Below are 12490 nucleotides of genomic sequence, written 5' to 3' on the forward strand. Positions count from 1 at the left end.
GGCAAAGCGACCCCCCTCACTCCATGGCACCGCGACCCCCCTCACTGCATGGCACCGCGACCCCCCTCACTGCATGGCACCGCGACCCCCCTCACTGCATGGCACTGCGACCCTCCTCACTGCATGGCACCGCGACCCCCCTCACTGCATGGCACAGCGACCCCCCTCACTGCATGGCACCGCGACCCCCCTCACTGCATGGCACCGCGACCCCCCTCACTGCATGGTACCGCGACCCCCCTCACTGCATGGCACCGCGACCCTCCTCACTGCATGGCACCGCAACCCCCCTCACTGCATGGCAAAGCGACCCCCCTCACTCCATGGCACCACGACCCCCCTCACTGCATGGCACCACGACCCCCCTCACTGCGTGGCACAGTGACCCCCCTCACTGCATGGCACTGCGACCCCCCTCACTGCATGGCACCATGACTCCTCTTCACCTGCTTTGCAGCCTCCTCCCCCAGCACCTGGCTGTCCTAACATGACACAAACGTACTACTGACTTCTCTCCACCTGAAGACCCCCAAGATAACAATCTCCTCAGAGCGTTCAGCCCAAAGGTTGCTAATTAGTAGACTGCCAACCAAATACCGCCCATGGCCTGGCTTTATTGTTTTGTTCCCAGTGTTTCACAGAACAGGAAATTTCGTGTATGGATGCAGATATCTGGCTTCTCTGGAAAAACCAGAATATTGGCCTCGCTGGGTACTCATGACAAGTTGCCTGGGGTGTGTGCCGTCCCATTTGGGCAAGTCTCTACTATAACCTATGACTTCACCTCTGGCCCCATAGGCATTTTGGTGAGAGTATTAAATTTACTTTTTGATTCCACGAATACGTCTTGGGTACTATTTTCGTGTCAGTTCTTGTTCTAGGCACTGGGGATAGGAAGTGACAATAAGGACCAAGAATCCTGTTTTTAAGGAGGTAGATAATTTTAAAAGGTACAGGCACAATATTTAAGAAGTCAGGTGGTGGTCACTGCTATGAAGAACATAAAACAGGGTAAGGGCTATAGCAGGTTGGGAGCCGAGGTGTGGGGACAGGTGAGGAGCCATCTTTCCTAGACTGTCTCTAGGAGGTCCGTTTTCAGGTGACGTTTAGGAGCACACTGAGGGAAGGAGGGCTGGCTTCAGAGAGCCAGGAGGAGAAGGTCTGTCTTCAGGCCGCCCTCCTTCAGGTCTGGGAGGTGAGGAAATAACAGGCTCTTTTGGAATAATAACATGCAGAAGCCAAAACACTGAGGCTTCCTACCTGTTCTTACTTTTGTATTCTAGCTGAAGCCAAACACAAATCAATACCTTAGTCAGTTTTCAGTTGGCAATATTTTTCATCCGTAAAGCTAAGATTCCAGTATGGTGTTTACCCTTCCCATAGAGTGAATCAGTCCTGTTTTATTCCCTATATTTTTGGGAGCTGGCCTTTCTGCTTGAGTCATCTTTGTCACAGAACAAGCTTTTCTAATTTGATCGCCGGATGGGGGTGTGCTGTTGTCCTGGGGTTCTTTTCTTGGGCGATGATCACAGCTTAGTGTGAAACTACTTCGTGCTGCCCGATCACACACCAGGATTTGGTCATCCCCATAAACACGGTGCTGTTGTGAGTTCACTTTTCTATTTCGAGAAGCATGTCAGCTAGAAATACCTCCACCTCATTTCCCAGACGCATGCGTGCTGAGCGAGTCGCCAAAATAGCCCCTTGAGTAAGTGGCAGCTTTTAAAACCATCCAGCTGCTGACTTCAAACTAGAAGGTCAGCAAAGGAAAGTGCAAGTTGGATTCTGAGCAATTAAGGCACGCCCCTGACCAGAATTTAATAGTGGTCGGGATTTTGGAGGCTTGAACAACTAAGCAGGGGCTTCTCCTTGGATTCCTTGCCTGTTACCTATCTTGTTCTCTCATCGGAGGTCAGGATGAACGTGCAGGCTTGCTCGAGGTGTGGGTATGGAGTGTATCCCGCTGAGAAGATCAGCTGTCTAGACCAGGTCAGTAGACATATCTTGGCCTTTTAGAATAGTAACAAACGTGGGAAGTTGATCTTCTCCTGTATGGAAAAGTGGGTTGCCTTGAACTACCAGAAAAAAAAAAGATGTATTTCTTACCCTTTTTCAGTTCTACTCATTTCTAGCTAAGTCTTTGGAAGTGTCTCAAAAGTCACTCATTTATTTAACATTGTAGCTGTTTGTTTTTAAATCACCATTTTTTCCCTAACACTCATTTTTTTTTTTTACTCTGCAATATATAAGAATCCTGAGTCTGAAAAAAAGGCATATTTTGATAAATCTTTTCTATGTGATTTCTAGATATGGCATAAAGCGTGTTTTCACTGTGAAGTTTGCAAGATGATGCTATCGGTTAATAACTTTGTGAGTCACCAGAAAAAGCCATACTGTCATGCGTAAGTGTTGGATCACCCTCCCGCTACCTCTTGGGTTTTGTTTATTTTTTTAAAAGTAGCCAACCAGAGATTCAAATCACACACTCTAGGGTAAATACAGGAAATGTCTTCTCAAAAGTTTTTTACTTACAATCACCAATAAGACCTGAAGCAGAATTGTATGCAATGAACAAAAAGATGAAAGTTTCAAATAAGCAAAAGATCAAATTTATCTACTATAACCCCATATCAGCTTACTAAATTTTAAAAATGATTGTATAAATCACTAAATTTAAAAAAATGACTATAAATTACTGAATTTTAAAAAATGACTGTATTTTTAAGATAAGTCATTAAATCACCTTGGCTAAAGTACATTTCTAATTTTGGTTTCTATCAATTTTTTGTAGCCATAACCCCAAGAACAACACTTTCACAAGTGTCTATCATACTCCATTAAATCCAAATGCAAGGAAGACTTCAGGAGACATCTATGGGGTAAGTCACTTAATTTTGAATTTCAAAATAGCTTTTCAATAAAGTTTCTTAGCTGAGGCACCTATTCAGTTTTTAAGTGTGTGTCTAGATCTAAACCTGCCCATTTTTTCTACATGCATATCAAAGTGCATTGAAGTAACAAATACTGCTATTGGTCCTATAATAGTATAGGGGCCAATACTCAGGATAACCTAGCTTGAATATCTGAAGTCCTTGTATCCAGAGTAATCTCTCTGGGTTCGTTAGCTCTGGACACATTGATGACAGTTTATACAATAGGGCCCTGTACGTACTAGGTGCCTGATACATGAAACAAAGTTTCTATGGCGAGGAAATATCACAAGAGCCTTTCCTTTCTTTCCTCCATAATTATTTCGGTATAAGTAAATTGAAAACCACTCTTTCAACACTTTGAAGTCTCTCCAAATTCAGTAGCATTTAAGATTATTTACAGCCTCTCTTTCCCCTTGGGGTAGCGGTAGGTCAAAGATATATTGATTTAGAGGTGATATTGGGGTAGAAAAGGAAGCCACGTTGATAAACCAACCACTTTTGAAAAACCAGCAGTGGAGTTTCGTCAGAGAACTAGCTATCGATTGAGTGCTGCGTTTATAAAAATGATGAATCATTTAACTTTTCTCCCCCATGCCCCACAAGAAGTTTTGTGGGATGGAGTCATTGGCTTTCTAAAATTAGAAAATTGTACGTGGAATAGAAGGCTCTCTAGTAACCTGCCTTCCTAATGTTACCTCATTTCACACGGCCTCTCCTGCGTGTGTTGGCCATAGTTCTCCTCAAGAAAATGTGCATTATTAGGTCAAGCTTAACTTTATCAGGTGGCTTTCTACATATGCTGTCAAGATTGCTTATTTTGCTAAGTACTTTGCATTTATTAGCTGAGGTGTATTACTTTTTAACAGCTTAGATAACATTTACTGCACATTTTTTTTTGCTTAATTTGTTTCATACACATTGTAGTCCGATAAAGTGAATGCTATCAGTATCCCACTCTACTGGAGGAAATGGACGTTCAGATGGTTGCTCATATATCGTTGATTTCTGAGGATCCACGAGCCTTGAGAATTCACAGCAATCTTAGATTACTGAGGGCAGCTCCACGAAATGACAATCAGTACTGGATTAGCTCAGGCTTAAACCAAGGGCCAAACATGCTGCTAGGTTATTTATCTGCATTATTTCATTTACTTTTCACAAGAGCCCTCTGTGGGAGTATCGTATTAAATTTGGGGAGGTTGGGGCTCAGAGAGGTTAAGCAACTTGCCCAGTTTTCCCCAGCTGGTTGAGTGGGTACAAATCCAGATCTATGTGGAATGCACATCCTAACCTGCCCCACTGGCTTACTTTCATGTATCCAGAGGGTGACAAGCTCCCCAGAAGGAAAGTGCTTTTTATGTTTACGAACATCCAGATGTTTCTATAGTTGTGTAGGTAGGCAGAGCTTGACGATGAAACGCAGGAGATGTGCTTATACATCAGACTGCCATTTGTATATATTACACTCTCTATACAAAGATTCTTACCCTACTAGTAGCATTGAGGGCTTTTTCTCCCCTTCTTCCTACACGAGAACAATCACAAATCTCGTGAAAGATCTCTGGGGAGACAGACACTCCTCAGTGTTGGATTTGTGCTGCGGGAGGGGGACCTCAAACATCGCTTCCACTCTGTTTTGGTCACGTGGGTCTGATTCCTTAAGTCAATGGCTCTCAAGGAAGGCAATTTTACCTTGCAGGAGACATTTGATGGTGTCTTTTTTGATTGTCACAACTGGGAATGGGGTATTAGGTACTATTGGCATCTGGTGGATAGAAACCAGCTTAGCTACTAAATACCCTTTCAATGTACAAGACATCCTCACACAACAAAGAAAGTCTCAATGTCTGCAGGGTTGCCAACAGGAAACACTGCCTCTGTTACATGATGTTCGTGGTAGCTTCTCAAAATCCAAGGGAAAGAGTGTACAAACCTCTTTCAATTTATAACTTTAAAAATATGCATATTGAAGCTGCAATATCAAGCTCAGAAACTCATAGAATTCCTGGGTTTTGAATCTGGCTCTGACAACCCAATGAAAAATCTTAATGAGCTCACTTTTTCCTGAACTTCCTTTTTCCATTCTTTTTTAACAGAGACAGAGACAGAGTCAGAGAGAGGGATAGATAGGGACAGACAGACAGGAATGGAGAGATGAGAAGCATCAATCATTAGTTTTTTGTTGCGACACCTTAGTTGTTCATTGATTGCTTTCCCATATGTGCCTTGACTGAGGGCCTTCAGCAGACCGAGTAATCCCGTGCTCAAGCCAGCGACCTTGGGTCCAAGCTGGTGAACTTTGCTCAAACCAGATGAGCCCGTGCTCAAGCTGGCGACCTCGGGGTCTCAAACCTGTATCCTCCATGTCCCAGTCCGACGCTGTATCCATTGTGCCACCGCCTGGTCAGACTCCTGAACTTCCTTTTTTATCTATAAAATGCTTGACTTAAATTTCAACTTGTTAAAATTGCAGGTTTTGAGGCTCCATTGTAGACCTCATAAATCACGGCAGCTGGGCTTAGACCTAAGACCTTCTGGTTTTTCTTTTTGGGCTAGTCCTTTTTATGTTCTCTTTAAGAAATCTTCACCTATCTTAGGGTCACAAAGGTATTGCTGAGATGTCAGATGTCCCCAAATTGGTCTACACATTCAATGCAATCCCAGTAAAAATCCTAGGGTTTTCAAAGAAATTGAAAAACTAATATTCAAATTGATATAAACATACAAAAAATTCAAGAATGGCCAAGAAATAGCGAAGAGCAAAGTGAAGGTCTTAGGTTAGCAGATTTCAAGACTTACTACAAAAGTAGTGGTAATCAACACAGTGTAGTTTTGGCATAAACACAGGCAAATAGACCAGTGAAATATAATACAAAGTCCAGGAATAGAGCTGCTCATATGTGACCACTTGAATGACAACAGAGGCACCACTGCAATTCAATGGAGCAAGAACAATCTTTAAATAAATGGTGCAGGAAGGATAGAATATTTGCATGGAAAGAAAATGGACTTTGATTCCTACCTCCCATTTACACACAAATATTAACTGAAGGTATACCACAGATCAAGATGTTAAAGGTAAAATAAAACATGAGAGAACCTTTCTTTGAATTTAGGAAGCCAGCATTTTAATAAGCTCCCTGGGTAATTGCACACAGACTAAAGTTAAAAATCATTAATGTAATATCTAGTGTTTGCTGAGGTTAACCTGAATTCTTGATGTTGTGTGGTAAGCTCATGGAGACTGGGTCTTTTTAACTGCGCTGCAGAATAGAGCTTTGTACACAGCAGGTGCTTTATACATGCTGCTCATCTGCTGGAACAGCTGGAACCATGGAGAGATGGAGAGTTCACTGTGTGTGTTGTAGTGCAGTTAAGATGCTTTGCAGTTGAGACTTGGGGAAATCCTCCCAATTTAGCTATAGATTATTTTCTTCCTCTGTTCTGATGGAAACATTACTGACAACATCTTCATTGTGTAGATTGATGAGCAAGAGGATGGTCAACGGTTTAAATCGGTTTTTCAGTGGGACATGGAATCCAAGGATGGGATGACTGCACCCAGTGGGCAACCATCGCTGAATGAGGTGAGTTTCGAGTGGGTTTGAAAACAGAGAAAGGAATGGTATCCTATGGATATGAATTGTAGTCTCATCATCACTTCTAGACAAAATCAATTAGGCTTTTTTTTTTTATACCTAATTTGTAAATTTTTTTTTACCTGGTTTGTGATCCCAACTGTCTACAGAAGACCTTCTTCAACAGGTCTTAGCTTCACCTTAACCATATCTGCTGTAGTCCAAGCTCATTGACTTCTCCCTTCCGACCACTATGTGTCACTGGGGACAGGCACCAGGCTGGAAACCAAGGCTACCATTTCTTTTCTTTTCTATTTTTTGACACTTTTCTCAGTTCCGCCCTTTTCCTTTCATTTCACTGTCCCAGCTCTGATTTACATTATCTGCCGCATGGACCTTGGAGGGCTTTCCAAGATGGCCTTCCCTCTACTGGGTTTGCTTCCCTCTACTTGTCATATGATGTAGGTCACATGCAGCTTCTTGGATGTCCCTGGCTTATGCTTCTCAGTGTCTGAGAATTAATGGTCATTCTCTATGAATAGCATCATTTCAAAATTCCTCAGAAATTTAGTTCTAATTATATGCATAGTACTTGTATTTTTATTATTGTAAAAAAAATCCAAACAGTGCAAAGCTAACCCCTTGTCTAACATTTCCAACCCTAGTTTTCTCTGTAGAGGTTTCCATTGTTTAAATCTGGTGTGTATCCACCATTCTATTCCTTTACAAACCAATTATCTATCTATCTATCTATCTATCTATCTATCTATCTATCTATCATCTATATTTTTTAGGACTTTTGGACATGCCTATTTTCACTTATTGAGGGACCTTTAATGAATTATTTAACCATTCTTTTCTTTGGTTTCCTCATCTGTAAAGAGAACCTCAAACAGTTCTTGACTCATAGACCTATTGTGAAGAGTATATAAATGTAAAACTCTTAGAACATTGGCAGGCAAAATAAATATAAACTATGACTTTTCATTGAAAATTATACATGCATATCTTTATTGAAATGTATAATTTTGGTTTTCATGAAATCATATGCATTGTTTTGCAACTTGTATTTTTCACTCAACAAACATCTTAGAGATATGTCTATGCCTCATTCTTTTAAGCTGTTACAGGTGAATATAACATGGGTGCAATTGTTAAGAATGAATGTAGCATGCTCTCTCATTGATGGGCAGAATTATTTCCAATTTTCTCTTTTCTATTATGAAATTGCAATAAACATCCTTTGCATGACTTCTTTTGAACACAAATGAGCGTTTCTCTGGAATAGTGAAAAATGAAGTTTCTAGGTCAAAAAGTGTGTGTCTTTTTTATATTAGTGGACATTGTCAAGTTGTTCTCTGAAATGGATGTATATTTTCTATTGCACCAGTAGAATATGAGAAGAGCTATTTCTCCTACTCCCACCAATACTTAATACTACCGATAAGTTTTACAATCTCTAGCTTGTTTTAGTTTAACCTTCCCTGATTGCTAGTGTGAGTGAGCATATTTTCACATATGAATTATTTGCCTTTCTAGATCTTCAAAGGCTGTCTCTACCCAACCTTCCAACTTGTCCCACCTCCAGCCCATGTGCCCACCCTCAGTCCCCTCCCATTCCAATCAAACACGTCTACTCTTGGTCTTTCACACAGAGCCCATCAATGCCTTTAAGCTTGTGTACTATTGGTGGTACCCACTCCTGGACTTTATTCAACAGATATTTATTGAGTCTATTATGTGTCAGCACTGTGCCAGGCTGTTGGAATACATTTATAAACCAAACAGATGAAAGCCCTTACCTTCGTGGAACTGACCTTCTAGAGCAGTGGTCCCCAACCCCCGGGCCGTGGACCGGTACCGGTCCGTGGGCCATTTGGTACCGGTCTGCAAAGAAAGAATAAATAACTTACATTATTTCTGTTTTATTTATATTTAAGTCTGAACGATGTTTTATTTTAAAAAAATGACCAGATTCTCTCTGTTAGATCCGTCTAAGACTCACTCTTGACGCTTGTCTCGGTCACGTGATACATTTATCCGTCCCACCCTAAAGGCCGGTCTGTGAAAATATTTTCTGACATTAAACTGGTCCGTGGCCCAAAAAAGGTTGGGGACCACTGTTCTAGAGTAGATGTCTTTCTTTCTCCTTTTGCATCTGTTAGTCGATCTCAACCCTGGCAGTCCAGCTCAGAGTAAAAAATAGCCCTATCACATACACATTGCTTTTTTTTTCTTTTTTTTTTTTTGTATTTTTCCTAAGCTAGAAACGGGGAGAAACAGTCAGACAGACTCCCGCATGCGCCCGGGATCCACCCGGCACGCCCACCAGGGGGCAATGCTCTGCCCACCACGGGGCGATGCTCTGCCCCTCCGGGGCATCGCTCTGCCGCGACCAGAGCCACTCTAGCGCCTGGGGCAGAGGCCAAGGAGCCATCCCCGGCTCCCGGGCCATCTTTGCTCCAATGGAGCCTCGGCTGCGGGAGGGGAAGAGAGAGACAGAGAGGAAGGAGAGGGGGAGGGGTGGAGAAGCAGATGGGCGCTTCTCCTGTGTGCTCTGGCCGGGAATCGAACCTGGGACTTCTGCACGCCAGGCCGACGCTCTATCGCTGAGCCAATCGGCCAGGGCCATACACATTGCTTTTTTAAAACTCTCATTGTATTTTACTTTCCATCCACTATATTTAAGCATACAAACATTTTCTAATCACTAATCAAATTGTTTCATAGGTTAGTTTTATTTCTCTAGATAAGTATCTGAGAAGAGAAACTTTATCTTTCATTTCATTTCATTTTATTTTTGTTTTTCTTTTTCAAATGGTAATTGCTGAACCCAATGCTATGCACATAACAAGAAGTAGGTTTTTGAAGCTTATCTGATTATTTCAGATTTTTTATCCACAGTAACTCCATGCTGCCCAGTATTGGTGCATAATGGGCAAAGAAATATTCAGTTGCCTTTTAAACTCTTCTAATATATTAGTGAATCTGAGGATTGCTTAAGATAGTGAGGTTATTTTTTTTAGCTGAGACCTGCCATATACCAATAGGAGATTATAGTTTTTAGAGACCTTCTTTCTGAGAACGGAGATGTGTATGAGCTTTGCTGGGAGGGTGGGATCTCACCTACCAGATGTGTGGGGTGTATGTGTGTATGCACTTATGCGTTTCCTTTACAGAGAGCCTACTGGACTGGATATGGGGACGGGAATGCTTGGTGCCCAGGAGCTCTGCCAGACCCCGAAATCGTAAGGATGGTTGAGGATCGTAAGTCTCTTGGCGAGGTAAGGGCCCTAGAAATTACTTTAGCCATTAGTTTGAATGTTCCTTTATTTTAAGATTGTAGTCGACAGAATACTGGCTCTTCCCCCAAAGAGTCCCATGTCCTAATTCCTGGAACCTGTGTACATGTTACTTACATGTCCAAAGGGATTTTGTAAGTATGAGTAAATTAAGGATTTTAAGATAGGAAGGAAGATTATCCTGGATTATTAGAGTGGGTGCAGTGTAATCACTTGAGTTCTAATAAAGAGAGAGGCAGGAGGATCAGAGTCAGAGAAGAGGCGATATGACAACAGAAGCAGGAGTCAAAACTGTATAGAGCCAGAAGCCAAGGAGTTCTAGTAGCTTCTAGAAGCTAGAAAAGGCAAAGAACAGGTTCTCCCCTACAGCCTCTAGAAAGATCCAGCCCCGATGGCCCATGTGAGATCTCTGACCACCAGCACTGTAAGAGAGACCTTACTTTAGTAGGTGTTTATATAAAAAGGTCACTTATAGCCCAGACTGTGGACATCCTTAACCATTTACCCAGAATACCTTCTTGTCTTCTTCTTACACCCAGGGCACCTGCCCTTTGAAGAAATCACTTTGGAAATCATTGTTAGTCTCCAGTGACTTTTCTTTTAACAAATGGAAAGAAAACAATGAACACAAACGCTACGTTTCTATGTCTCATTAGGAACACTAATCACTAGAGAGACTCAAAAAGCAAGGAGGAAAAAGTAACACACATTTTACTCCCAATGCTGCCGAACTATATCTCTAGTGAATGAGTTACAGATAAGTCTGCATATTAGTTGCTACATTAATCATACATGCCTTTGAGTCAAAGGAACACTCATTGGGGTACGGGGTTCCACATAATTTGTTGTAACATTGAAGGGGAAAGTTTTTTTACCTGGGGAGTATTACCATATTTGAAGGTATGATTTGTTTGTGAACAATAGCTTTCCAAAATGTGGTTTATATTTTTGGATTCATTACAGGTGACTGAATTAGTTTCCCGGTATCTTGTACATCCAGTTGCATTGGTTCTGATGATGCTTGTTATTACAGTATTATTAGTTCTCATCCAAAATCATATTGGTTCTCATGCTGACATTGGTTCTGACCAGCAGGAGTACACGGAAGACTATGAACAACAGAGGGGCAAGGGGAGCTTCCCAGCCATGATCACGCCTGCTTATCAAAGGGCCAAGAGAGCCAACCAGCTGGCCAGCCAGGTGAGTGTCTTAGTGCTTATTCACCATTAATTAGGCTAATTTATTTTATTAGTGCACCCCTGGGATTCAGATAAAATCCAATGACATGGTGCTTTTGAGTGTGGTATTACGGAGAAAACTGTTCTTTTTTTTTTTTTTTTTTGTATTTTTCTGAAGTTGGAAACGGGGAGGCAGTCAGACAGACTCCCGCATGTGCCTGACTGGGATCCACCTGGCACGCCCACCAGGGGGTGATGCTCTGCCCATCTGGGGCGTTGCTCTGTTGCAAACAGAGCCATTCTAGTGCCTGAGGCAGAAGCCAAAGAGCCATCCTCAGCACCCGGGCCAACTTTGCTCCATTGGAGCCTTGGCTGCGGAAGGGGAAGAGAGAGACAGAGAGGAAGGAGAGGGGAGGGGTGGAGAAGCAGATGGGCGCCTATATATTCACTAATATATTAGAAGAGTTTAAAAGGCAACTGAATATTTCTTTGCCCATTATGCACCAATACTGGGCAGCATGGAGTTACTGTGGATAAAAAATCTGAAATAATCAGATAAGCTTCAAAAACCTACTTCTTGTTATGGTCATAGCATTGGGTTCAGCAATTACCATTAGAAAAATAAAAACAAAAATAAAATGAAATGAAATGAGAAAACTATTCTTATATTTCCCCTATCAGTTATCTTCTATGCCTTGATTGGACCCCATCCATCAGAGAGAAGACCACATAGTCCCCCCAAAGGCTGGATCAAATTAGCGCCAGAGAGCACTTTAGCACGGAGGACTCTGATTCTTATGAAGTGGGTGGCAGACTCTCCTGATGAATAAATAGCACAGCTTGTTGGTTAAGTCCTCAGATTTTGGACTCTCTTACTGGCTGTGTGATGATGAGCAAATTACTAACCTCATTCCTCAGCCACTTTTATGTAAAATAGTGAAAAAAACAGTCCTGCCTCGTGCAATTGTTATGGAGATGAAGCGAGTTGTTTTTTGTCAGTGTGTAGCGGTGCCTGGCACTCTCCCGGACTTTCCATGTTAGCATCAACGCTTTCAGCGGTGGAGCCCATAAAGCAAGCCAGACGGCCTTGCCACGGGTGTGCGAGAGGGTAGCGCAAGGGTGGAGCTCCAGGAGAGCTCCCAGGGGAGGTTCTCACAAAGCCTGGCGAGTGTGACTGTGACTGTGCCGTCTCCTCATCAGGTGGAATACAAGAGGGGTCACGATGAGCGTGTCTCCAGGTTCACCACAGTGGCGGACACTCCTGAGCTGCTGCGGGCCAAGGCTGGGGGACAGCTTCAAAGCCATGTAAGCAACGGTGAAGGCCGAGACCCGGCGATTCTCATTTAAGATCCCTCATTCTTTCCTCTCTTGGAGAAGGAGGGAGGGGCAAAGCAGGAGGCGTCTCAGTGCTACACAGGGAACAGGAAGAACTTTTAGAGGTCAGGTATGGTCAGATTGGATAAGCCAGCTCACACAGACCCTGAGAAAACTCATCTGCA

The 12490-nt window shown here is 42.6% G+C and overlaps 1 protein-coding gene across 13 annotated transcripts in view; it reads left to right on the forward strand.

Annotated features, from left to right (window-relative positions):
• Positions 1 to 1720: 1720 nt before the first annotated feature.
• NRAP (nebulin related anchoring protein) overlaps positions 1721 to 12490 on the forward strand; it is a 71765-nt gene continuing 60995 nt past the window's right edge. For 4 of the 13 annotated variants that reach the window (XM_066355224.1, XM_066355221.1, XM_066355229.1 and 1 more), the window contains exons 1-7: positions 1722 to 1989; positions 2308 to 2402; positions 2792 to 2879; positions 6416 to 6520; positions 9691 to 9795; positions 10906 to 11013; positions 12192 to 12296. In XM_066355224.1, coding sequence (XP_066211321.1) covers positions 1918 to 1989; positions 2308 to 2402; positions 2792 to 2879; positions 6416 to 6520; positions 9691 to 9795; positions 10906 to 11013; positions 12192 to 12296 — 678 coding nt within the window. In that variant the 5' untranslated portion in view covers positions 1722 to 1917. Of the gene's footprint in view, positions 1990 to 2307; positions 2403 to 2791; positions 2880 to 6415; positions 6521 to 9690; positions 9796 to 10905; positions 11014 to 12191; positions 12297 to 12490 lie in introns of all 13 variants that reach the window. The other 9 variants (XM_066355222.1, XM_066355225.1, XM_066355232.1 and 6 more) reach the window with 4 other exon arrangements.

Source organism: Saccopteryx leptura, chromosome 13 (genome assembly GCF_036850995.1).
Source record: "Saccopteryx leptura isolate mSacLep1 chromosome 13, mSacLep1_pri_phased_curated, whole genome shotgun sequence".
Classification (NCBI taxonomy): Eukaryota; Metazoa; Chordata; class Mammalia; order Chiroptera; family Emballonuridae; genus Saccopteryx; species Saccopteryx leptura.